Source organism: Pelecanus crispus, chromosome 2 (genome assembly GCF_030463565.1).
Source record: "Pelecanus crispus isolate bPelCri1 chromosome 2, bPelCri1.pri, whole genome shotgun sequence".
In the NCBI taxonomy this organism is placed as follows: Eukaryota; Metazoa; Chordata; class Aves; order Pelecaniformes; family Pelecanidae; genus Pelecanus; species Pelecanus crispus.
The window spans coordinates 117,097,245-117,124,719 of NC_134644.1; the positions used below are offsets into that span (position 1 = coordinate 117,097,245).

General features: G+C 39.5%; 1 protein-coding gene across 1 annotated transcript in view; it reads left to right on the plus strand.

The window, feature by feature from the left end:
* Positions 1-27,475, plus strand: part of PIEZO2 (piezo type mechanosensitive ion channel component 2) — a 326,809-nt gene that overhangs the window by 240,552 nt on the left and 58,782 nt on the right. Inside the window, exons 14-27 of the mRNA XM_075704850.1 lie at positions 285-408; positions 2,056-2,306; positions 2,981-3,129; positions 3,870-4,043; positions 7,168-7,209; positions 11,559-11,591; positions 11,937-12,169; positions 15,020-15,180; positions 16,139-16,315; positions 16,494-16,619; positions 18,619-18,819; positions 20,532-20,736; positions 20,880-20,981; positions 21,442-21,607. Of these exons, the coding sequence (XP_075560965.1) occupies positions 285-408; positions 2,056-2,306; positions 2,981-3,129; positions 3,870-4,043; positions 7,168-7,209; positions 11,559-11,591; positions 11,937-12,169; positions 15,020-15,180; positions 16,139-16,315; positions 16,494-16,619; positions 18,619-18,819; positions 20,532-20,736; positions 20,880-20,981; positions 21,442-21,607 (2,144 nt within the window). The remainder of the gene's footprint in view (positions 1-284; positions 409-2,055; positions 2,307-2,980; positions 3,130-3,869; positions 4,044-7,167; positions 7,210-11,558; positions 11,592-11,936; positions 12,170-15,019; positions 15,181-16,138; positions 16,316-16,493; positions 16,620-18,618; positions 18,820-20,531; positions 20,737-20,879; positions 20,982-21,441; positions 21,608-27,475) is intronic.

Here is a 27,475-nt window from a genome sequence, read left to right on the forward strand (position 1 = left end):
AATGGGGGAGAACAGAACTATGTAGGTAAATACCTTTAAGAAAAGATGCAGAGTGAATTACTCAATGGAAAAGTGCAAATGAAATAAAGTTGTTTTCAATACAACACATTTTCTAAATGACTTAACTTCCACAAAGATGCACTTTGACACTGATGCCATTGTTACCATTTTCTGATGGTCAGCGAAAAGAAAGTCATGCAGAATTTATGAAAGCTTATGTTTGTATTAGCAGGATATAGGATATACAATTAGTCTGTTGTTTTTGTTTTGATTTTTGTTTGCAGATTCTTTTCACAATTACTTTCTGGCTACTGCTTAGGCAACACCTCACTGAACAGAAAGCACTTCGGCTAAAAGAAGCTACTTTATCTGAGGTCAAAGTTGGAAGTGAAGAAAATGAAGAAAAAGGTAAAGCCAGCTCCAATTTAGCTCTTCAGTAATGATAGAAGTTCCAGTTACTGCATTTCTGTAATGCTGAAAGCAATTAGCAAGATACCTGTTATTAGCAAAGAAAGATATTACAAAATCTATGTACAACTATTTCTCAGGATATAAAAATAAAACACATTTGAACTTCAGAAATGCAAATAAAATGAGAATTCTCTTTACTGGAGAAGGTAAGTGAAATGCCTTATTTGAGAAATGTCATGGAACTTTCAAATAATCAGTTTACTCCTGTGTCCCAAACTGAAACCAGCAGATTGATTTCTGTAGGAGTTTAACCACAGGAGAACAAGGGTTTACATAGGAAAAGCCAGTTGCTAAATTCCTTGGAAGTTGTGTTTGTACATAAACACTTGTACAAAACCAGAAGTTAAACTACAAATTTCAATGGGAAAATAAGCATGTATATTTTCAGTGCAGCGGCTCATGCTATGAGAAGCATACCTTAGAGCAAAGTTTACTGCTACAGTTTCAGCTCATCTAACAGCTCGGTGGCCTGTTCTCTCTTTTGCTACTGGGCACACGTTCCCCCAAACCTTCCTTGCCCTTTTCTGTCGCTCTGGATGCTGATCTGAACAAGTTCAACTCACTGAAATAGTAGGAAGCCAGCCCGGGAAACAGTGATGTAGCTGCCTTTTTTGATTAATTACAGTATTTGTCTAAGTAAAACATTTGATCAGTGTCAGAGCTGGACACTGCAAAGATTTGCAAAGCAAGAGCAAGGAAAGAGTTTGAGAAGAGGGATGGTGAGTGGGACAAAAGGAGTGGGTGAGCCTTTTGATGGTGAAGTCTTGATATTGTTCTCAATGTGAAGAAAAGCATTACAGCTATGTGCTATAAGGTTGACAAGCCGTGTTATCTGGATACTTGCTTATGCATACTTGCTACTGGGGGGACACTTACTCTGCCCTCCACAAGCCTCACAAAGTTAATAACTGGGGAATCCTGACCTCTTCATAGGGCAAAAGCAGCTTGTCTTTTCTGCAATGGCTCAGGTACAGCAGAAGAAGCCGGAAAAGTAATAGTTTCTTTGAAAAACAGCAGTGTTACTGCAGCATTTACATTTTTTAAGCTTGTTTGGGTTTATGTTAATGTTTTATCTTGCTTGTGGTTTTTGGAGGTAACCATAATATTCTCTAAAGGATGAAATTCAAGATGAGAGGTTCAAACTCAAGATGAGAGTTTAAGCTTTAAACTCAAGATGAGAGGTTTCTGCTGGTGCTCGTGGGTTCTTTGTTTTCCAGTTCAAAAAGTTTCTTGCCTGGGAGTATAGGTATTGCCATGGAAAGTGTTTTGACTGTTATCCATTATACAACACTTAGGCTTTAATTTTCCGCTCCAGCTGCCTGCGTTTCAGACAAAGTGAAGATGGGTGTCTGGTAAGGATGTATGGCTATGCACTGTATGGCTCCAGGAGCAGGTTGAAGCTCATATAAAGTTAAAACTCTTTCCCAAGCTCTGGAGGCATGCATGATTCAGAAATAGAGTCTCTTGTGAATATTGTGTTTTAAGTTTCTGTGTTGTGTGCAGAGATTTTACTTTCCACCCATTTCAATTCTTACTAAAAGTCCCCAAAGCAGACAGAGGCCAAATGTGACTCTGTATTTGCAGAAGAGGAGTTGCAAGAGGGAGAAATGGCAGAAGAACAAGAGGAAGAGAAGGAGGAGGAGGAGGAGGAAGAGGATGATGAGGATGAACAGGATATTATGAAAGTCCTGGGGAAGCTGGTGATGGCTATGTTCATCAAGTACTGGATTTACGTCTGTGGGGGCATGTTCTTCTTTGTCAGCTTTGAGGGAAGAATTGTCATGTACAAAATCATCTATATGGTACTGTTCCTCTTCTGTGTGGCCCTCTATCAGGTGAGAACTGTGTTAACTTGAATACACTTGTGTTGTCCTTGAATACAATGGTTCATACATTTAATGTGGTAATAAAATAGCTCCAAACAGAATTAATAAACAATGTGTTTGTTCTTTCGTTAGATGCAACATAATAAGATCATTTGAAGGGGTTAAGAGTAATTCTCCTTTGGCTTTTGATTATAATGACAGGCAAAGTGCACATAAATTAGATGCATACAATACACACCTGTGCTCTGGGACTGCACCCTACATCACCATGAGCTTTGGAACCAGTGTGGGACAATTCTGGGCCTGTGCACATCCTACATAGCCACCAGTTTTTGTGGCAGCTGGTCCACACATCTTCCACACATCAATGACCATGGAGTCCCTCTCCCCTTGGACTTTCATCACCTAATGGTGATGAAACTGAGTGACCCTGGCCCCTTTATGTTTGTGGCCATGTCCCAACAGACCTTTTTACACAAAAGTTAGCACTTGGGTGCATGTGCATCAGGAATAAAAACTGTTTCTCAATGAACTGTAGCTGCTGTTGGCTAAGCGTTGTTTACTTCAGGCCAGCTAGGAAAAATAGTATTCTTAGTCTTTGTTTGCCAGTGCAGTGTTGTCAGTACTTTTGTCAGTGTCTTTGCCTTCAGCTTGTTTCAACATCTTTAGTGTGTGATTTGCAGGTGCACTATGAATGGTGGAGAAGGATTTTAAAATACTTTTGGATGTCAGTGGTTGTTTACACGATGTTAGTACTTATTTTCATCTATACATACCAGTTTGAGTCATTCCCTGGCTTGTGGAAGAACATGACAGGCCTGGATGAAAACAAGTAAGTGTTTTTGATTAATTTCATTTTTTCTTTGGACTTTTGAGTTCAGTGTAGTGGAATGATCTGAGAGCAGTCTTCCTTCTTGTGTGGGAAGAACATCATGAGACCATCCCCAGGCATAGCTGACTTGGCACAGCTCTGAAGCCATAGATTTATTGGTGTAACAATAGCGATGAGCAAGGGCATGAGAGGGGCTCAAAGAGTCATATTTCACCTGCTGCCAAGGCCTTGGCATCTCTCCTCTTCCCAATACAGTGCCAATACTCCTCTCTACCTCTGACCATAGGAGCAAGATCTGGGAAGATATTAAGGGTAGATTTGCAGGATGTCTGGAGCTGAGGAAAGTGGACATGCCTTCCTGTTAATGAGGGCTGTGTGTCTTCCTCCTCATGATGTGTTGGGCATTTCTCAACAAGAGCTTACATGAGAAAGTATATGCAATATGAGTAGATCTCCAGTGCAGGACTTTCAATCACAGCCAACTCATCTTGTTCAAGAGATCTATGGCAGGGTTCTGCATTTGACTCTGTATGTTTATAAGTATCTCTCTACGTTACTGAGTCCAAATGCAAGATATTTGCATTGTAAAACTTGCTGGTTTAGAAGAATTTTAAAAACTAAAAACACATAAGGAGTGCCAGCTCTTTATTTCCTTTTGCAAATGATTTATAATAATGTCTCATGGCAAGAAAAAGATTTTGATGTGAAAAGATGGCTTAGTGGCTTACTTTTTTTTCCAGACTAGCGGACCTTGGCTTAAAACAGTTTTCTGTGGCTGAGCTATTCACACGCATCTTTATCCCCACCTCCTTCCTACTGGCGTGTATCTTACACCTTCACTATTTCCATGACCGTTTTCTCCAGCTCACTGATTTAAAAGCTGTAACCAGCAAACAGGACAACACTATTTACAGGTAAAGCAGCAGAGTAAATGGTGCTATTATCTGTATAAAAATGTTGTTTCTGACTGTCTTGTAATGATCACTTTTCATTAGATGTTTTTTGCCTTTGCTGTGACTATCTGGCTTAAAAAGAAGGTGCTCAGTGTCCAGCACCCCGCTAAACAAGCGACAACCAAAGTATCTGGTTTCCCCCACTTTCCCCTACACACTGAAGTTTTTCATTTTGGGTACATTTTCAAAGGTACTAATGGTATTTCTGCATTTATCTCATTGGCTTTGACCTTTAATGGGAGTTAGATGATTAATTGCTATGTGTGCCTTTTCGTAAGTCCTGTCAATAATAGGAAATATGGCTTTTAATTTGTGTCACTTCTGTTTTTCAATGTCAATTTTGAGGGCCAAAGGAAGATTGGAAATATCACATTTGCATTGGACAGTTAGGTCTTTTTGTAAAGTTGAACTTCAGAAATGGAAAAATCCCAAACCTGTGGTCACCCTTTAAAGTACTGACCCTTGGCTATGCTAGCTCTTTCGGGTATTCAGCAATCTCATCAAGAAGTTCATTAGCATTTTTTTCATGATTCTGGGACCTCACTTTTCCTGTGTTTAACTCTTCCATATTCTCCTGCATAAAAACATATCTGGCCTAGGATCATGCTCCAGAAGCATAAGAAAGAGAAATGGTTTCATAGTACATAGTGTCATATTATGCGATGCAATGACATTTATTCTAATTCTCTGAAGAAACCAATTAATTTAGACACTATTTTTAGAGTGTTTACCTGTCCAATGATAAGTTTAACTCAGCTGCACTTCTGTGAATGGGGATTAGCTGCATAACATCACCTACACCACAGTGTGTTGTGGAACGACAGTTTCTTAACAGAGAATTCTGCTTGAGGACTTGCTAGATTTACAAAAGCATTTCAGATATTTTTCATGCATTCAATTGAATATGAAGCAACTTTACCATGTATGGTACAAGTGTTTGTGTTCCCTATCAGTAGTGCATGTGAATAAGCTCTACTTTTATAGAATGCTTCTGGTTTCTGTATTTAAATGTTGCCAAAACAAGAACAAATGAAACTTGATAAAATTTCCTAACAATGTTGCAATTTTTTTTAACTTACCTTTTCAAATGACTGTTTGCAAAATACTTTTTCCTTTTGCTTTTCTTGAATTGCTAAATCTGATGGTAGATTCAAGGGCCCTTTGAAATGGCCTGTGAGCAAACTTTCTTTGCACATAGCAGACTTCTTGTGCAGCAGCAGGTGCATCTTAACATCTCTGAAGTGGGCAGCCAAGCCCTGAAACTAGAGCCCAGATAGGTGTCTGAGCTGAAACATGGGTTGTTCCTGGGCTGAGGCATTTGGGGGAATGCACTACAGTTTGCAGTAATTGCACAAGCTCTTTTGTAGCCCAAACACTTTGCACTTGCACTGACTAACACAGAAACAGCTTCCACCTCACTCCTAGTGTGATCCAGTAGACACAAAATGGAAAAGACAACCTGTGGCACTCCCAGGGTTTAGGTGGGTTCATGGTACAGCACTCTCTGCCTGTGAAACTACTACTTGCAAATCTTTCTGTTATACATGAAAGATACCAAAATACTAGCTACAGCTCTCCAAAAGCCTGCATGAAGACAATCACTGTGACTAAAGTCACATCATCCTCGGAGGATGGAACCACTGAAAGTAAAGAAACAAAATGTTTTCAGTGTCCTGTTGAGAGCAAAAAGAATTAAAGTAAAGAAAAGACTAGTATCAGAAAAGAAGGTTGTAGCACATAGATTTTATTGGTTGTCAGTGACATTTCTGCCAGGAAGAAGTTACCTTGAGATAGGGTGCCGAAAGCAGACATTTGTTGTTGCACCAGGCTTTTTACTGAAGTGGTAGGTGAAGAGGATCATGTGATATCATTAGCTTTTTGCTACTATATTGTTATTTTTTTAAATCTAAATGCGTAATAGATTGTATTGAGCTGTTAGATGAGTAGCCAGATATTTTTAACTCTTAAATGTGGTGTATGTGTTACATTTGCCATTTAGCAGTATTTCAAAATCACAGTTATCACAAATATAATTTGTTCCTCCTCAGAAACTTTCACAAGTGTGTCCACTACCCAAATCAGAACACTTTTTCTGGTTTGTATTACGATAAACAATGTCTGACGTATGAAGATCCAGCTGTTTTCTTCCCTCTTGATGCAATAAATCAGTACTGAGCATGTCAACTTTATAGTTCAGACCTTCAGGATGAGAGCTCAGCTGACATTTGTATTGATGATGCATGAAGCTTAACAGCAATGCTAACAATAGCAATAAGTTGCAGGAACAATTAAAACACAGATTAAAGACTCATGTATATGTGCAATTTTCTTACAAAGCCACTAAAACTTCATTTTCCCTTTTGCTTTGAAAACACGAGCATTCACTTAACAGCTCGTTTACCTTTAAAACCTGCTTTTATGCTGCTTCTTTTGCAACAAAGAAAAAAATTTAAATGAAGAAACTGAACCTTAATTTTGAGTAAGCAGACAGAACTCAATCCTTTTAATACTGAACTTGTTAAAACAACCACAGCAGGTGAGAGCTAGTCATGACAGTAACAGGGAAAGCAGCTCCAGTTCCTCCATCTGCCCCTGAACTGCAATGTATGATTATGGTATTATGTTTGTGACTAACTGAAAAGTCCTGTTAAAATTGCTGAAACTGTTCATGTATTAAGATGCTGCTTCACATAGGCAAAGTTTGCAGACTGAGTTCAAGAGTAAGGCTCTGCCAGCTGCAAATAGAGGGGACAGAAAGTAGCTATTCTTAAAAATATGCAGAATATTCTGTGGCTTACTTGAGATAAGGCAGTAGAGGCTGTTCTCACATTTTGGGGTCTATGAAAAGAAACTGCAGTTCTAGCTGAAGTTGCATATGGTCTAAATGTCGAAGTATTGCATTTATAAGCTTCCTCAACTTTTCACTGCATGGTGTATTCTAAGCTTTCAGATTGTGCTTTGTTATGACAATGAGTCTCTCTTGGTAGACAAGAAAATGCATTTGTTCCTATTTAATGGTTTCCTTTTCTCTCTATTTCCCATTTTCATCTCATGCATTCTTCTGCTTTCACCTCCCACCTCATAGCCATGCCAAAGTCAATGGCCGTGTTTATCTAATAATTAATAGGTGGGTACTTCAATTCTTCCTTTCCTTTAAAACAAATATACCTTAACTTTTTTGTTACTTCTTAACTGCCTTAAAACAAAGTATGTTCTTGCTGCACAGTACTGTGAAGTAAGCAGGGAGAGAATGTTCAGGTATTGTAGTCTCCTAAAGCTGGTGAAACAGTTAATACATCTCTCCTGCATATGTATATGTTGTGAGTTCATCTCCCAGCTGGGAATTCTTCTCTTAAACTTTGCCCATGCCTCGATACAGGAATAATTGGTGCTATTTGTAATTGGCTGCAGACAATAGACTTGGTTGAGGAGGCTCGTTTATCTACCCTTTGTCTGTGCATGGAAAGATGCATGCTTGCATGTGCACACATACACACAGACACACATCCCTGTCTTCCTCACTAGCACCTAAGAAAGGGAGTTTCAGGACCAGGTCAATTAAATGTGCAATATGTGTTATGGGTTTGTAGAGACTGAGATTTCCCGATTCAGAGACAGAAATGGAACATGCAGTACACTGAAACCACTGCATGCAAATGATGTTAATTCATAGGCTGAGATGGGTGCTGCAATATCCAAACTAGAAAAGCTGATATTGCCATCATCACCATCCCTTTATAAATAGCATCTTAAAAACAGTTCCATAAAGTAGATTTCTTTCAAAATATTTGACTGGAGTAAATCTGAGCTTTTGTTTAGTCAGCTCCAAGAATAGAAGGACTTCTGCGTTTGTTGTCACTGCTGAATATAAACAGAAAAAACAAGAAAATTCCTTGTTTAGATATTTGTGACTACCTGCTCTAACAAGAAGTTAATTTATGTGACATGTTCACGTTCCTTCTTCAAATGTCATCACATAGTTTAGGTCAGGGTTCTTAAAAGTTCGCCAGAGCTGGAAAGCTGGTCTGTAGGAAGTGCGTGTGTCAGGGAGCAGCGAGGGCAGGTGGCTGGGCAAGGGTAGACAAGCCAGGAGCTGAGGGGCATGGCCAGGAGGCAAGGCTGGGCCCTCTCCCACGGGGAGTCAGGAACAGGAACCAGGAACTGAGGGTGAGGATCAGGTCTGGAGAGGGTAACAAGGGTCAGCCACAGCCTGGGTAGCTCTCAGCAAATCCATAAAGATGAGCCAGGTTGGAGGTGAAGGCAGGGAGTCAGTCGGTGTGTCAGGCTTAGGATTAGGGAGGCATGGGAGCAGATACAGGCACAGCTGCAATGCAGCTGCAATGTAGGGACAAGAGCTTCAGTGTGAAAGCAGCTCCCAAAGGAAGGAGAGGGACCCCCTGTGCTGAGGCTTCTTGGCTTGCACAAACCCCAACACATATCAGGCAGCTGGCCTTGGATGCAGGCAGCAGAACTCCCTGCAAGGGCAGGGAGGCACTCAGGGTCCTGCCCATAGAGGTATGGCACTGTATGCTAGGTTTGAATCTTGCATGCCAAATATTCAGGAGATGGGTCACTGATGTTCTGCAGAGCAGAAAGCTTTATGTTATTAAAGCTGTGCATGACAGATACTTGAGGAATTGTTTTAGGACAGAAAGTTTCAAGCAATTCATAAACTGATTGCAAAAAAATTATCAAAGGCAAAAGATGCTTCATAATGCATCCAGTAAGTTGTTTTTAATTAATCATAGAATCATAGAATTGTTTAGGTTGGAAAAGACGTTTAAGATCATCCAGTCCAACCATTAAATCTTCTGCTCTTGCAGATTACAAATAGATGAAGGTACTAGTCCAGCAAGGACCTGGGGCACGTGCCTGATTTTAGTGCCTCTGAAATTGCTTTGATGCATAAAACTAGATCTACTAGCATACTTCTTATTAGTGATACCCTAGTTAAAGAATCTGAGGGTGAGAAATGCTCTCAGTTAAAACTATTAGTGGCTGTACCTTCAAGGCTTGTTGTCTGCATTATTATTTAGTTATTTCTCTTCCTAAGTGTCAGGCACAATACCTTTGTGTTATTTTGGATAATTTCCCACCACTATGTGGTTTCCAACCTGAAGTTACATCTAACTAGCTGTAAAGACTGTATGAGTAGCTTGTCCTAGGTATTCTAAACTAGTGCAGTTTTTATATCCTAATACCTCGGTGTTGTCTGTTACATGGTATCATACGATCTTGTAGTGGAAAAAAAAATTTAAAAAAGAGGAACAACAACCCTAGCAATAAATGACGGGGTCTGGGAAGAAAGATTCCAAGTAGACTAACTTTCTGAATAGAGGACAGGGCTTTTTATCTTGCCTTGGATCTCCTGAGCACACGGTCCCATGCTCAAGCTTACTGATGTCAATACAACTAAGCGCCAACACACTGAAAACAAAGCTCATACTGAGGCTTTATCAAGTATATAAATGTACCCATCTTTATAACCCCATCACCTTCTGGATCTCCTGGATACTGAATGGGAGTTATATGAATAAGAGAAAGATGGGTCCTTTCATACAAAATCCTATAGAGTTACTGTGTTTCCGTCCTGTTTACATTGAGGTAAGTCAGTAAGTCTTGGATTTACACCAGTGTGAATGTAGATTTTTCTATTATAAAAGTCAGCTGGGGAGATACTTCATTAAAATCAATACAATTACACCTGTGCAAAACCTGCCTGATTGTATGGATGATTTCATTTCATGGGGCATTGCCTTTTAAATGGCATATGATAATTTATAGTAACCAGGGATCTCCATAACATTTGAACTGAACTGAAAATTCACTCTCTCTTCTTTATACATGACCCTCCTGTTGGTGCTTTATTAGAGTTTTAGGTAGATATGCAAAGTTAGACTATGTCATTTTAGGGAATATTATTGTTTAGTCATTTTACAGAGATTTGAATATCCTTTCAGTATATACGCTATCTTAAATATGAAAATAAAGCATATCGGACAAAGCCCTATTTTCAGTAGCTGAAGCTACTGAATATACTGTCGAGTATAAGAGATTTTCAGGTTATTGGACACTCAAGTTCATCACCCAATCCATGATGAGGGATTTTAGTAATCATTGTCATGAATGTATTTATTCAGTGAGATTATTTGGTGCTTGACTGTCTTGTTAAACTGCTTTTAAATCACCTTTTCTGCTTTTTGGTAATTGGTATGGTATTTCTACTTCAGGATTGTTTAGTCAAATTTCTGTAGTTTTTCCCTGATTTGAGCCAACAAAGTTTCCATCTTGAACAAACTGCAACTCCCAAATATTTGAAAAATAATTCTGCTTGTTTGACTTTCTCATTAACTGCTTAGCTTATGCTCTTTTTAATGATCAGATGGTGAAATCTAGATTTAGTGTCTTGAACTGTAAAAATCCTAGTTAAAATTGGCAAAATTTCCTTTCTAAATGGTAATATGCCAGAATTTCACATCATGAAAAATAAATCCCTGAGATGGTACTGGAGCATATTAGAATTACTTGCATTAGTCCAGCAACAGTCTAACAGGTGTTTGAAAGTATGCTGACTGTAGTAATTTCAATAGCATAACTAAACATTTAGTGACCTGATCATATAGATATGCACTTGCCAAAGGGAGGCTTTATTGCAAGAACTTGTATTCAAAGGGATTATTTATGGCAGTAAGCACTGTGCTTGGCAAAGCACATAGGATCCGGGAATTAGGAAAAGTGGGGTTTCTGCAAATATGGAAGGTGAGTCCCAACAGCACATCTGGGGAAAAAAAAAAGAAAATATCTGAAGCCGTAAGAGAATGTCTCTTTTCTCAATAAAGAAAAAATATATACTGAATAAATCTCAAAAAATTTGGCACCATGGCAATAGAGAAATACCATTTCCATGTTAAATCAGTTTTAGTAGTCTGAAAATTGCTAATAGATTTAGTAAGAGACAGTTAGAAATTTAAGAAGAATCTCTGTGAGATGTGGAAAAGAGAGAGAGCATGAATGGCACTATCAAAGACAGACATGATAAAATATAGCAAAGCCACAGCCATGGAATTTTTCCTTTCGTTTGTTCCCAAACCTATAGCTGGAAGAAAACTTGCAAATTCCTTGGCTTCCCAGCTGCACCTTTCAGTTGGAAGAAGGTGGAAATGCATTTACAGTAATCAGTCAGATACTTGTGGTGATTCAGCTGCATTACTGACAGCATGGTATAGCATTGACCATGTTTAGCACTGGTGTAAATAGGTTGCCCCTTTCCATCTGTGCTGCAATTCCATGTTTCTTTATAGAAGCACCCTGTGAATGTCATGATGGCATGCTCTTGGCATCAGAAGGCTTCTGCAGATGGAGTAGGAGAATGCTTTATGACTTGTGATGTAGCATGACGTCTTTGTCGATGACCTTCTTCTGTAACCCCTCTGTTCTCATCTCCCTTTTTCTTTCTGTTCCAATTACTTTGAGCAGCCTCAAGAAAAAAATACCAAACCACCAAAATGAGTAAGTCCCCTGTGAAGTCATGAAATGTTTCCTCTTAAACAACATCATTTCATGCTTCTACATCTTAAACTCTGACCATTTTCTCCAGTAGGGAAAATGTCAAGTTTAAGTGTCAATACCACTCATTACTAACTAACTATTAGTATCTGATTGAGAAGTAGTTACTAATACATTCCAACTCAATTTGCAGTGTGTGTTTGGAGAAAGTACCAGAATCATTAACTTTTCCACTTCTAAGGCATTTTCCATGACCAGTTTATTTTTTCTAATTATACATCTTGAAAAAGAAAAAGACTACAATATCATTGCTGCTCAGTTTGCTGACATGCTACTATTTACCAACAGACTGGTGCACCAAGATGGAAGCCTGCCTGACATAACTATGATGAATTTAACAGCCAGCAGACAAAAGGAAGAAGATAAAATGCTGGAAGAGGCTGGTGAGAAAAGAATGGAAGAGCCAGAGGGGGAGGGAGGGAAAGGGAGGGTCAAAAAAGGAAAAGAAGAAGAAAAGGAAGATGAGGACAAGGAAGATGATGATGATGAAGACAATGAATCAGAGGAAGAAGAAACTACAGGTAAGCTCTGCAGATTGAAAATTTTGCCTTCCTCAGCCTTAGTTAACAGTGGCAACAGATGGTTCCTTCTTGGTCATCCCTGCTCGCTTCAGTGATCAGGTTTTCCTTCTAATTTTACCTACAGTCTTTGCCAAAAAAACTGAAATGAGCAGATAGCTACTTGTCAATTATTCAACAGGCTACAGTCTCTTCTAGGGAAAAATCATACTGTTTCTGTAGGATGCTGAGAGGATGAAAACAAAAAAAAAAACACCACCCACCACCTCTTTCTTCAGGAGGGAACTCTTCTGGGTGGTCTGGGTTGGATTAATAGGAGGTTACCCCAAATCCTAAGTCCTTTAGAGTGAAACCTCCTTATAATAAAGAAAATACACATACATATTTAATCTCTGATACTGCATGCTTTCAAGGCACTCCACTCCAGAAGTCCCAATGGCTTTGCTTCATTATTTATGTGCACATTAGTGTCATATGTTTCACTTCTGAATATGGAATGTGTAATTGATGCCAGATGAACATAAAAATACTTAAGGGCAGACATGGGTAAGGCTGATGTTGTCATGCTTGATATTGCTAGGATGAACTCCTAACATGAATTATTTCCATAATTCAGTTTGTAATATGAGCCATGAGTGAAATCCAGGGGAGGGTTTTTAACACCCAAGGAAGTTGTATTGTTTGGCTTTACCACGGGCTTAGTTGTTCATGACAATATTCACTGTGACACATAAATAGAGACAGGATCTCTGTCAAAGCAAAATGGCAGTGCATCTGGCTTAGCTGCCCCAGGGAAGCTGAGCTGAAACTATTTACCTTTCCTGGCTGGGACGTCTTCCCTCACAGAGGTGTTCATAAGCCATGGAAACCTTTCTTGGCCAGCTCTCATGAGGTCTGTGACAAGTGATGAGTTTGTTGCACTCTGGCCATCTCTACATGCTGGAAGGGCTTGGAGACAGAGGCCAGCTGCTGGAGGTTACCCTGTGCAGCAACACATGCAAGCAGGGAAGTGGGGAGCTGCAGCCTTCTCCCTGGGGCCTCTCTGCACCGCAGGGAGCGAAGCCTGGCAATAGCACAAGGTGCTGCTTGCCATGTGTGATCCATCTTCAAGCTGTACATGCATTTATTTCTACCAAAGAGTTCTATCATTTTTATTTAGCCATGTGGCTGGAGTTTTAACATTATTTTAACACATGCACGTGTGCAAACTTTATTACATAGTGATGTACAATTTTTCAATGGGTGTGGTCAGGCTTATATATTATCCACTGTGCATGTAGTGCCTGGGCATGCTAAACAGAGCTTGGTACAATACCTTATCTGCTTGCTCCACTTAACTGGCACTGTCTGGATATACCTTGCATGGTGGCAACACTGGAAATGAAAATAAATGCAATGAAAGAATGAGTGAGAACATCTAATTTATAAATAAAGACTTTCCTTAATCCACTCATTGCACTTATAAAAGCACACATGTAGGATTAGAGTTCTATAGCTTGATTAATTTGAAAAATGTTAAGTTTAATTATGTACTCATGGAATTTACATCACTCAGCATTTTTTATTAGGATTTTCTAAGTTGTGGTTGGAGAAAAAGGGCAGAAGAGAAAAAAAATAGAATTTGATTGTCAGGTATTCCAAAAGTCTGCTTTTTCACACAAGTGTGCATGTGTTCTTCACACAAATATGCACAGAATAACCATCTTGATTTCCTTTATATATAAAATAACCAGATAAGTTGAAATAATTACATACAGAAGCTGGTAACTCCCTTGCATTTTTACAGCTTGGCCAGTGGTGTGTTTTGGTGTCACTTGCAAATGTTTCCATCTCTGAGGTTAACTGTAAGAATGTTCTCACAGCATTCAAAATCCTTCCTGATCTCTAAAATGCTTCTGAAACCCCTAATACAGTGTGAAGACTTTATATAAATATATATGAGCCTGGTGAAACAGTTTTAGAGCCAGCCCACAAACAAAGATGGCACTTAGAGCACTGTTCAGCATACGTGTTGTCATATATACTCATATGTAATAGACGTTGCCACATGCTTGCTCATTGGGATATTATTTGGGAGGATGGCCTTTTTAGCAAAATAATGTCTGTGAAGGGATATGTTCAACCAGCTTCAGGATCTTAACTTGCTAAAGCTCCCTTTTCAACTGAGAGAAATATTCAACTGGACTGCAGTTTGCCTTGCCTGTTTTAGATGCCAGTCCTTGGATGGCACAAATCACACTCTAGGGGGGTGTGCTGTTTGCAGGGCAGTTTAGATGACTCTGACATATGAAGATGTCTATAGTATAGCTGTCTAATCCCCTACGACAAGAATCTTACTCCAAGTGTGCAAGGGTCTCTTCAGGCTGGCTGAAAAGCTTTCTGAATAGTAGTAGTCTGTGCTTTCTGAAAACAGACTCAGTCCATAGCTTCCAAACATCAAACAAAATCTGGTTCTTTCTGAGCTGGATAAGGGCCATGGCTGGAGCATCTCAGATCTAGTTCCTTAGACCCTAAGCTTAGGTCCAAACACAGTAGAGGAAAATGGAGCCCAAGAAGGGCTCTGCTAGAGACGAATAAACACAGAATTGGCAAGGGAAGCCATCACCACCACTTCTGAAGTAGGGAATCCTTTCAGTGAAAGTGAGTCAGAAGGGAGAACACCACAGCTGAGTGAGCCTCAACCCCATTTTGTCTCAGTTAACCACTGAGCCATATCTTTAACCTCCTTCATGACTTACTTTAAGGACTAGAAGAAAAGAAGTAGAAAGCTCATTGCTGTCTAGTGGAGCATTCATTTTTACAGACACCTTCTGTTTTTCTCCTCCCAATGGTTTTGCTTGAACATCTCTGCAGACTTGAGGAACAAGTGGCATCTGGTGATTGACCGCCTTACAGTGCTGTTTTTGAAATTCCTGGAGTATTTTCATAAGATGCAAGTCTTTGTGTGGTGGCTGTTGGAGCTGCACATCATCAAAATTGTTTCCTCTTACATCATCTGGGTCACAGTGAAAGAGGCAAGTAAACACCCACTATCAAAATCTTACCCATGGTGGAGGCTTTTTGGCATCTGCTGCACAGTGGCACACCCAAGCTTAGGGAGATACCTTCCTCATGTCAGACCTCACTGAAATTGTGGGATCCAGCTGGGCTTTTCAGGTTCTGGGGACCTGACTTGACATATTCTTCAACAGAGATATTCTGTCTGCCTAGATATTCTCAACCCTCCCCTTTTCTCCAGATACTAAGATTTTGTTAGTCTAATTCTTTGGACTGAAGAGACGTAATCCTTCCCCTGCTCAAGCAGGCTGTGGGCATCATCCAGGTATGGAGGGTGTAGAAGAGGATTGGGAAGGAACATCTAGGAAAATTACTTAAATTGGGTCTGGTGCTGAAGAAACAGGAATGTGGAACTACACCTGAAGAAAAAGGGAGCAACATCTTTAGCTGTACCTTTGGTGTAGACAGTGTGAGTTCTTTACCTGACATAGCTATTCCTTGAACAGGGTAGTAGGACAAGATTCACTAAAAAGCAAAATAAAAAATCCTTTTTCTCACATCTTTGGGGGAAAAAAGGTCAAGAGGATGAAGGTGGGTTCCACAGACACACGGGTCTGTATCATCTCTTCTTTGTTGCATGTGTACTAAAGCAGCAGAACCAACATGTGGTCCCTCGTATTTCACGTCTGTTGTTTGTAGGGTGGGTATGCAGTTTTGTGGGTCTAATAGTGTTAATATTATGTAGGAGATAATGTTCTTCCTAAACTGACTATTAAGTTTTCCCTTCTTCACTTACCACTTTGTGTCCATGTTACCGTGAATGTTGTTGTAAATGGGTTTTCTTTTAGTACTTTTCTCACAGTTGCTCTATGTCCCTTTCTTTTGAATTATTTTTTTAATTACTGTGTAAAAGGTCAGACTTTCTCAGTTCTCTTGTTACTCCATGTAATTTCCATCCTATTTTTGTGTTTTCAGGTGTCTCTGTTTAACTTTGTGTTTTTAATTGCCTGGGCTCTTGCTTTGCCATATGCTCAGTTTCGCCCATTGGCATCAAGTATCTGCACTGTTTGGACATGTGTGATTATTGTCTGCAAAATGTTGTACCAGCTCACATCTATTGATCCCAGCACTTTTTCCAGTAACTGTACATTGGTGAGTACAAGTGCATATTAAAAAGGTTTGACTGCTGCCTTCTTCAATGAAGAAGAGCAAAAGGAAGAATATCACGTACTGAAAACTACAGTTTACCTGATGTATTATTGTTGATTATCATTCCCTTCCCAAGCATCCTTAAAGTAATTTTTTATAAACTGTTGCATTTTCTTTTTAGCCAGGAGAGAATGAAACTAAGGTCAATTTAGAAGAACTCAAAACCTCAGTCCTCTACAGTGGGCCAGTTGATCCTGCAGAGTGGGTTGGATTGAGGAAGTCTTATCCCCTGCTTGTGTACTTAAGGGTAACTTGTTAATTATCTGTACTGAGATATTTTCTTTTTGTGATGAAATTAGCAATGTCTTTGAAATAAATCATCTGCCACAGAAAAAAATGTAAGGCAAGCCATTGATAATAGGGAAGTACAGAGGGGAAGAGAGGGCAGAAAGCCATATCTGTTACACAGGACATTTCCAGAAGGGATTCAGTACCAATTAAAATAATCTGCACGTAGAAGTATGGCTTTCTGACTCTACCATCTGTTAAAAGCACTCTGAGAAATATGATATTTAAGAACTCCAAGTAATTAGAAGGTACATAGCTTTCAGGTACCAAAGGACTGATGGGCCTAATTGGAGTAATTGCCTTGAATGACAGTATATGCTATAATCAGTTAGGTTTTTTAAGTGCTTGTTCCTTAGCCACAGTTTAGAAAATATAATGAGTTAAGGGAATAATTCATTCAGACAGTAGTAAATGGATGTCTTTTCTTTTTCTTCGCTTTTTTGGTTGATGCCTGTTAACAATATTTTATTATTTCTGTCTTGAATAAGTAAAAACCCCTTCTTACAATAAAAATGTGCCAACTCCCAGGGAAAACCTTGCATGTCTCTTCTTAATTTAAAGTATCTCCAAAATTTTGCATACACAGTTAAAGGTTGTCAGAAATTTGTTGACTGAACAACAGCAAGTTTTCATCTAACTAGATTTTTTCCTCATTTCTTCCCTGAGAGCTTACCTCTGTGTTCTTTGTTTGTACAGGGAAGACCTGCCAAGCTCTGGTGGTCAACATGTCAGGCCTTCTAGTGCCTCTGCCTCTCACTCCCTTAGCCATGCACCTCCCACAGTTAAGAATATATGTGGGGAAGAGCAATTACTGACCCAGGAATTCTGCATGGAGAGTGAAGTTGCCTAGTGGTGTCTGGCTTGATGCTAAGAGCGTTACAGCTATAAATAGATAATACTTCGGGAGTAGGAATTATTCTAGAAGGGATTTCATTGGGTTAGCAAATAAAATGTCTCCTCTACATAAAGGAGTTCAGTTTAGTGCTAGACCTGAAGGTCTTAAGCTTCAACTCTTTGTGTGTTTTTGTTATGCCCCTTTAATAATAGACATTCAAAATGTCTGCAGTGTTGAAGTGAGGAGCTTATCTATGATGGATTATGTAAAACTCTCTACAACAACAATAGGAAGCCCAGGGACAACAAGCAAAAATAACTTTTTGTCCAAAAAAACCCAAATCCAAACAAACAAAAAACCAATGGGATCTGTCTCAGGACATTCTTGTCCCAAATATTGCTCAGTATCTAGAGTTTGCATCTTCAGCTTCAGTTAAGGCTTCCTTGAGGGACTTTCTATGAGCTGGTCTTTTTAACCAACTTTTGGAGTTGTTTAATACCTCTCTTCCATTGAGAACAGGGCAGATCTCCCTCCTGAGAGAAAAAACCTCTCTTTAGGGCCACTCAAGACTGCATCACAGTCAATTTGGCTTTGGGACAGAAGGAGCTGTGCCTGAGTGTAGACTGGCAGATAGACTGTTCATTTGAAAGAGTATCCAGGATATATTTGTACTACGCAGCATCCTTGCAGTTTTAGGAAGTTAGTGCTTGCCAGCTGAACCCCTGCAGATGGCTTTGTGTGTTCTTGTATCCTCTGTCTCCTGCAAAGCAAAGCATGATGTCTTAAGAGAAGCTATGAAACAGGAGAGGGCACATGGACAGGTCAAGGCATTTTCCCTCCGCTTCTTTTCCACAACTAATGTTCATTATAGTATTTTTTAATGAATGTCTTTAAGCGTATCTTCTGCATGTCAGTATGTTTCATCAAAATCCAAGAAGTGATAGGAACCTTACTTTGTTTCAATGATAGTAGCTGGGAATAGGTGCCAGTGTGTCCTGGAGTGTGGAAGCGCTCAATGGTAACATCCATTTGAGTATTCATGGCTTTATGCTTATCAGAAAATTCTATAGCTTCTTGTGGTTTTGATTTTTATTTAATATTCTTCTGATTGTGTCTCCCATAGAATAACTTACTGATGCTGGCTATTCTGGCTTTTGAAGTTACAATCTACCGTCATCAAGAGTACTACAGATGTCGAAATAACCTTACTGCACCTGTGACTAAAACGATTTTCCATGATATTACAAGAGCACATCTGGATGATGGACTGGTAAACTGTGTCAAGTATTTCATAAACTATTTCTTCTACAAGTTTGGCTTGGAGGTAAATCATTATATGTTAATTTTCTTTAGACTATCATTCCAAACCTTTGATTGTATTATTTTTGAATATGAGCTTGAACTATGTTTGACAGCTGGATACTTCTTAGTTATCATCCATGGTAGACCTTGCCACCATTGCTGTCTATCTACTAGTAGTGGTTTTCTTGCTTTTCTCTGCATGTCTTTCTTATAACTCAACAAAAGCAGTAACAGATGGGACAAGGGACAGAATTGAGGCATACCCTCTCATGCACACACACACAGAGGGAACCAGGGACTGCAGGAGCAGAAGAAGAAAGCAGGGGCTAGCAGGCCATTGTCTCTAAACATTTCTAAGCTGCTTTTGCCTCTGGCTGCACAAATGCATCCTTCTTTTTTACACGTTACTATAGCTGTTAGCAATCTGCAGGAGCAAGAGCTCCAGCAAAAGTTATTGCTGCTTTGTGCTACTAGTGCAAGACAAAGCCCTTTCTCCAAAGAACTTTTCAGTAGACAAGAAACACACAGAGCATTAAGAGAGGCAGGTACAAAGGAGTAAAGGTTTTTTTCTGAAGACCCGTGATATATCGGTAGGTGTCTTAGTAGAAGATCTGCTTCTTTGTTTGCCAGCAGCAGTGGCCCAGACTGCTGGGGTGTAGGCTCAGCTAATGTGTTCCTTCTATCTGCTTCACCCAATCCAGCAGCAAAACATCAGAACTGAACCTGCCTTGAAGACAAGCTATTGCTGAACAAGTGCTGCAAAAAACAAAGTGCTGGGGGAAAAAAAAACAAAACACTATTTGTATAAGTAGTGATTTTTCCCAAATTTCTATGGCTATCTGCAGAAGGCAACTCCTAGGCTAATGCATCCCAAATCTAATCATAATGAGGCTCTTGACCTGTCTATTAAACTCTACCACCCCTTGCTACTGATAAACAGAGTAAACTGTTCACAGCCACTCTGAGGATTAAGAATGAGTGAAAATTATAATTAATCAGCAAGCTATTTCCTTCGGGAAAATTTAACCTCATCCTAATCTGAGGAGAGAGAAAATCAAAATAGTGAAGTACACTGAATTAATGATTCACTATGAGTTATTCACTAAGTTTGAAAACATGCTTCATGGCACTGAGTGAAGGGACTACTTTAAGTGGAGCCAGAGAACAGAAATGCTCTGGGATGCAGAGCCTTTAGAAGAATGGAGAACTAAACCTGCCTTACAGCAATTGACTGGATTTGTCTATAGCCAATAGAAGTTGTATGGTCTAAATCCCTTTTCTTTTTGTCTGGCTCCCACATGAGGATACGCTTTAGTTGTTGTTATTCTTAATAGTTCCTCTTCTTTTTCACATCTGTAAGTGCTATCAAAATATATGGCTGTGTAATATGTGCTTTGCTTGGCAACAATTAAACATTTCACATATAGGCTACTGTGACAATGCTCTTTCCATTCTGTACCTTTAGATATCACATAATGGAAACCTGCTTTAGTGCTGTATTCGTGTAGTTGACACTGACAGAAGAGTATTGAAAATTTGGGGTGTTGGGGTGGGGGTGGGGGTTGCTGTTGGAGAGATACAAAGTGTTTTAGCGTATTGGTTTGCACAGAGTTCCTGCAGTCAGCCCCAGCACGTGTCCAAGCATTCTGTCAGAATCCAGAACAGTTTATCATTGCTGCCTTGACTAGCCATCAGGATGCAAATGTTGCTTATGTTTCTTTACTTCTTTCCCAGACCTGTTTTCTTCTATCAGTGAATGTAATTGGTCAACGAATGGATTTTTATGCCATGATTCATGCCTTCTGGCTGATTGCTGTATTGTATCGACGCAGAAGAAAAGCTATTGCAGAGATCTGGCCAAAATACTGCTGTTTTCTGGCATGCATCATTACATTCCAGTACTTCCTTTGCATTGGCATCCCACCTGCTCCTTGTAAAGGTAAGGACACTTACCCTTTATGGACAATTACTGTTGCTTGCTTTTACAGAAAAGTATTGGAAAATTAATAAGTATTCAGAAGAAAAGGATGAAGTAATTGTTATAAAGTACTGATTGCATTTTTGCGTGCTTCTGTCATGCAGATTATCCATGGAGAAGTGGTAATGCCAACTTCAACTCCAACATCATAAAGTGGTTATACTTTCCAGACTTCATTGTGAGACCAAACCCTGTCTTCCTTGTCTGTAAGTATTTTAGCACATAGTTGTGAAGTGTTTACATGACCTTTGCTTAAAACATCTGTACAGTGTAATTTGAAGCCAGCCTTTTATTTACTTTTCAGTATCAAGCTGACATATTCTGTGGGAGACTGAATACTAAGTGTGGCTTTATACATAGTAGGAAAATTCAAAGAATTAGCAATTTCTGCATCTGTTCTTTCCATATCCCATTTTTAATGAAGCAGCATCAAAGAGTATGCATTAGTTCCCCTTTTCTAATTTATTTCTCAATAAAAATCATAGGTAAAAAACCTAAGTACATTAATAAATTTCAAATCAGTGTTAAATGTGTTGACAACAGCACAGTCTTGGGGGTTCAAAGTGTGGGAAAACAATGTGGTAACTAAATTATAGCATATCACCACCACTCCCTACACCTAAGTTAATGACTGAATTTTTCCTTGCAACCACTGCTTTCTCCTAGATGATTTCATGTTGCTGCTGTGTGCATCCTTACAAAGGCAGACATTTGAGGATGAAAATAAAGCTGCAGTACGAATCATGGCTGGAGACAATGTGGAAATTTGCATGAATCTTGATGCAGCATCTTTTAGCCAGCATAATCCTGTTCCTGACTTCATTCACTGCCGGTAAGAACTGAATCTTAAACACTTGGAAAATACAGTGCTTCCTTTTTGTAAAGTTCTCTAGTGTGGAAGTAACTCTTACAGCTTCCAACTTTACTTGGAATTTATATTCATGAATGTTCCCATCTCATAACATACCTTTTACTGCTGTATGAGACAGCAGATAGTTAGCTTCTGGGTAATCAGCTTCTGGTTTAGAAAAGGGTAGATGAAAACAAATCTTCCTAACACTGCTGATTGTTTTAAGTGCTCCCCAGATAAAATTTCCTGAAAGCATGTATTCCCTCACGAATGCCCTGTAGGGCAGTGTTTACGGTGGACTTCAGCACTCTGGTGGCTTTCCCCAAAACACAAGCATGTTAGCAAGAATCCATTGTAGTCTGAACTTGCCCTTGTATATGTTTAATCCCACCAAGTTGTCAGTCATGTCCTGCTGAGTTGTTGTCTAAGTACAATTAAAATAATACTCTAATATAAGAGACTGTCCTTTGTGATATTTCATCTAGGCATAAGAACATTAAAATTGTCTTGGAAGGACAACTGGCATGCCTTCCTGTTTCTCAACATTCATGTAAGGTTGTTTAAGAAGGTGAATAATACAAAAAGGGGGTAGAGCCTGAGACAGTCTGTTCTGGATGGTCTTCAAACAATGGAGCCATTCCTATGTGATCATTGCAGCTCAGCTCTTCTGAGTTGTGCTGGGCATACTCTTAATTGAAGTTGTCTCTGACAGTTTGATGCAGTATTACAAGAATAAGTGGGAAGACTAAGATTTCTTGGCTATTGTGTTTTGCTGATATCTAGCAAAATCTCCCTTCTGCTGATAAACTTTTATTTCTTTTATCAGAGAAGTGCTATCACCAGAACCATTCTCAAGATCTTTAAGCTGATCCTGCCATTTCTGTTAGAAATGGTGGCCAAATCTGTATTCAAATAGCTTTGAAGAGGAGACCATTGAAACACGTTAAATTAACTCATTTGTCCAGAGATTTATAGTCACTCCTGTACAAAGGGTGAACAGTTCTCCCCCTTGAGTACTTCCAGTCTACACAGTGGACCCAGTGCTCTAGATCCAGTAACATAATCAGAAAGAGAGGAGTCATAATCTCTCTTCAAAATGCTCCATCAACTGGGGATGCTTTCCAAAAAACATCTCCCAAATAGGGCTTGGTTGAATGGAATGTGTAGGAGGGATTGCCTGAGTTTTTTTCTTGCCACTGTGGTGGTGTCCATCTTAGCGAAAGTTAATACAGCAGTTGAATCAGGCAGACTGATATGATTGGTCACTGGCAAAGACCATCACCAGTGACATGGTTGCTGGCAGAAAGAAAAGATTGAATTTTTCCCCTTTAGTCCAGGAAAAAAAAATAATTGTGAAAAAATGTCATTAATAGTGAGAATGTGTTTTAAGGCTACCTTCAGAAGGGAAAAAAGAGGCAGGAAAGTCACTGCTTTTTAAGCAGCCTTTTGGCATCTTTTCAAAGTTTCCTGGAATCTGATAGATATTTCTGGTCATCTGTAGAAGATATTCCCAAATGGCCAAGCATGAAAAGTTTGAAGCACAGAGGATGTTCTTTGAAGATTTTGGATGGCAGTCAGAGTCAGGTTTATAATGGAAAGCAAAGTCCAAGCTGAACTGGCCTGCTGCCTCTCCACAATCCTTTGGGTTACGTTCTGTGTTTTGATTCATATGCATCATGGTATGCATCACCTTGAAGTCATTGGTGGCATCACACCCATTCAAACACACTGCTTGGCATGTGCTGACAAGATAGACCTGTGTATACATGATTAACGATATGCAACCATTTAATTGGGAGTTTGCAACCTGTATAAAGCAGTAAGTAATATTGCTAGTGAAGAGTACAAAAACCCAGAAAATCAAAGAATCCCATCAGTAGTGGTGAGCTAAACAAATAAACTGTGATCACTTTATACTTGTTCCAGCTAAATACAGAAATCTGTGTGACTGTTTCATGCGATAGTTTTATGTTATGTGAATAAGAAGTAGAATGAAAAGAACAAGGCAGAGAAAGAAACAGAACAGGGACATTTTTGTTTGAAAAATCCATCAAATGAATAGAAAACCCATTAATTTCAGGAACAGAGGAAATTTCTGTTTATGATACCCTTTCTTGTAGATGCTCAGGCAGGTAAGCTGTAACTTCTTTTTTTGTTGTTTGTAGTGTTAGCTTCCTGAATCTGTAATGGGAACATACTTCTAGAATGCTGTATAGAGCTATAAACAGACCTTCCTTTAGTATGAACTGCATAATAGAACTTGTGTTCTTGATGGTATCTTTCCTTTCTTTGAGCCCTTAAGTATCTCCTTCAATGCTTTCACTACAATGCAGATTTTCCCAGGCTTTAGATTATGTTATATTGCACATATGCAATCTTAAATGCCTAATTTGCTTCAAAGCACCAGAGAATGGCTGGGCAGTGTCTTAAAGTGACTGAATCTTTTATTAGGGATTATAAATCTTTAAAAAGAAGGACTCTCAAGCTCTGGAGAATCCACCGAAGATATACCTCAGAAGAAAATGTATGTATCTGGCCTCCATCCAAGACAATTTGGAACTGAAAGGACTTTGTCTAAAAACATTTCTTGCACTTTGCCATAGAAGTTTCAGAATGGTCTAAATATTTAGTAACATGGACAAGAACTTGGTTCAAAGCTTATCCAAGCAAGTGAAATGAAAAATGGCATTTCTCCAGAAGTCAGTCAGAAAGAGCCAAACAAATAAGTGAAGACAACCTGGTTATGAATAAATTACAAAGCATGAAAAAAAATAGTGCTTAGTATTCATGTGTTTTCTGAGAAGCCTGATGTGTATTTACTGCCGTGTAAAAGAAGTGGCAATTGCGGACCAAAGCACCCTGTCTGATGTCTCTCTTCCCTTGAGAATATGCCAGTTGGTCACTGTTCTAGTAGGCATGGATAAAAAGCTTTTAACTGCAATATAAACAGTGGCAGAAAAAGAACATATTTCCAAATGCCTAATTTTCTTATCTCTGGAGAAATACTTGAGTTCAACAATGATAAATACAGTCTAAGGAAGAAATTTCCTGAAATTTTCTTGTCTTTCCACCCCCAGATTTCTCAGGGGATATGTGCTTGACCCCAAGGGAGAGCACAACCAAAGGCCTTTGAAACAGAAATAAAAACGAAGAATAGAAGTAGGAGCTTTTAAAATGAAACAGGATTTAAAGCGACTTCACTGAGGATAATCCTTTCCCACAGTCTCTAATGCTGGAAAATCCTTGTTTCAGTTCCCAAGCAGTTTTCAGACATTCTCCTAGACATTGACAGGGAAAAAATTTGGGATTGTAATCTACTTTTTTCCTCTTAAGAGCAGAAACTATATTAACAGCCGGTCATTGAACTGTCCCCTTTAATACCTGCACCCTGGGAACCATCATCTGGTGAGTCAGGTGGAGTCTCTCAAAGGCAGCTGTAATGCCTTTCTTGGAACTATACTTCTTCTAACTTGGGGTAGTGAGAGAGGATCTGCAAATCATCATTACAGGCTTCCTGTCATATCTGTTGTACAAAACAGGTAAACATTTTTTTGCTAATAAAATGAGCCTCAACAAATAACGCCAGTTTGGATTTGGGAATTTTTAAAGCTGATAGAAGCATGAAGGATGGTCCCTACTGGTAAGAGAGTGAGAGTAAGAGAATATCAGAACTGGGAGAGATCTTGATGAAAATACAAAGGACTAAGACCTATAGGATCCACTACACTAAATATAATGAAGTCCATTGAAATAAAGAAGCTAATTTTCAGAAGCTTCGATGTAGCTATTGGCAAAGGGAAAATCAATGAAGCTGCCTTCTGAAGACTGAAATAGAGCTACAGGAAAAGAATTTGGGGATGGAGGCTTGGTGAGAAATTACCAGTGTTGGGATTAGAAGGAGAAACGGACTGTGATGCAGGGTCGCACAGGCTGCTGAGAATGTAAGGAATAGGAGATAGGGAAGAGGGGAGAGAAAGGAGGAATTTGGAGAGTAGAGGTAGCTTGCAGAATGCATATATATAGGGATAATATGCCTGGAGGAGAGGCATATTATCAGAAGAGGGCCGTGGGAAGAGCCCTGGGGTTATAGGAGGTCGCGAGCCACACTCAAAGCAACACAGGTGGCTGATAAGAGGAGGCAATGAAGCTACATAACAGCAGCTCCTCCAGCATGAAGAAGTTGTATCAGTCAGTGCAACAGCACAATATTCTCCCATCAGTGTGTAAGCAGAAGTGTGTTCTTTCCCTAAACTTCAAAGCGCTGGCTGGGGACAAACACCTTTCCTTAAAAGGGTTATCGGCTGCAGCATCAGCACCTCTTTGTGCCTGCAGGCAGATGTCCGGACACTAGACTGGCCACAGCCAAACACATCATTAAGCGTGCTGGGAACACCACTACACCTAGAGCAATCTTTTTGCAACAGGCTGGATTGTATTACAGTTAAAAATTAATTCATGTGGAAATAAAATATTGAAGCAATCATGATAAAACTAATAAAGCTTTAATAAAGAAAAGTAGATAATTTGATATGGAGAGCCATCTGAGGTTACAATAGCTTTGATGGATGGGTGGAATGAACTTCAGACTTTGTCTTCCTTGGTTTTGAGCAAAGCGATATAGTAAATTTTTCCAAAATGTTATCCAGAATATCAGTGGGTTCTGCTAATGACACAGTTGGCAAATCAGCATTTTTCATTTTTCATTCGTCTTTCAGGTTTCTTCTGTATAATTTCTCATGCGGAGTTTATCATGCTACCAAAAGCCATAGTTTGATGCTCTTGGTACACTGAGGTAGTGGCTAATCTTCCTCAGATGTGTGGTGGTATTCCTGGCCTCCAATCCCGCCTTTGCATTCATCACACCAGCAGTGAGTTGGTTCATAGGCTGAATGGGCAGAAAAGTATCCCTTTCTTCTGTCCTTCCCCCAAAATAAATAGGCTTTTGCAAATTTGCTTCTTGAAACCAATTCAAAGAGCCAAAGCCAAAGAAGGGGCTGGAATGCAGAGCTAAGGGGATGAAGGGGAGTGGGACTGTTCCCTTGGGAAGTAGCTGCTCAGATTTCCTAGGTGTATTGTCAAATACCACATCCTGAGGGTGTCCTCTCATCTCTGTGACTGGATGTGGATTTAAACACCACTTAGAAGATGAGGTTTGGAAGGTTTACATGGCATTAAACTAATGAGCTATGTGGTCTGCAGTGAAAGCATAAAATTATGGTATATGCTATCCAAGACTAAGCATTTTCTGCTGTCTATGAAGAAGTTTTCAAACAGAGGGTAAGTACCCTTGCTGACCTTCTGGGTTTGTGTAGGGTCTTTTTAGCTATTTGGGTGGCTTTGTGCTTCAACCTCCCACCGTGGCATTGTAATCTCTAGAGCGAATAACTGAAACACCTCACTTCCCAGCTTTCTGGGGTTTGAGGCAGAATTAAAAGATTTGCATCTGAGAATGTGTCAAGTGATTTGAGAGGCAATATGTTGAGGACTCCCCCCCACCCCAAGACAGGTCTTCATTTCTGCCCTTATAGCACTTGACCTACCTATACCATTATAAACTACTAATGAAAAATAGGGGGATGTGTGACTTCACACTGTAATAGACAAGGAGTTTTGGAATGTTGCAAATGAAAGAAGTGTGGTTTCAGGAATACTTCTATCCACCTGAGACTACTCAGGTGTATTTCTGTCCATTGTGTTCAACGTGGCATTTTTCTTGGGCCAACACAGACATACCTGGGATGGTTGGTCATACTCATTGGTTAGGTGTGTCCTGGATGACTTGTTCAAACACCATTTTGTAAGATGTCCACTTCCAGGTGAATTCTTGGGAGCCGTTTTTATGATTGGGTT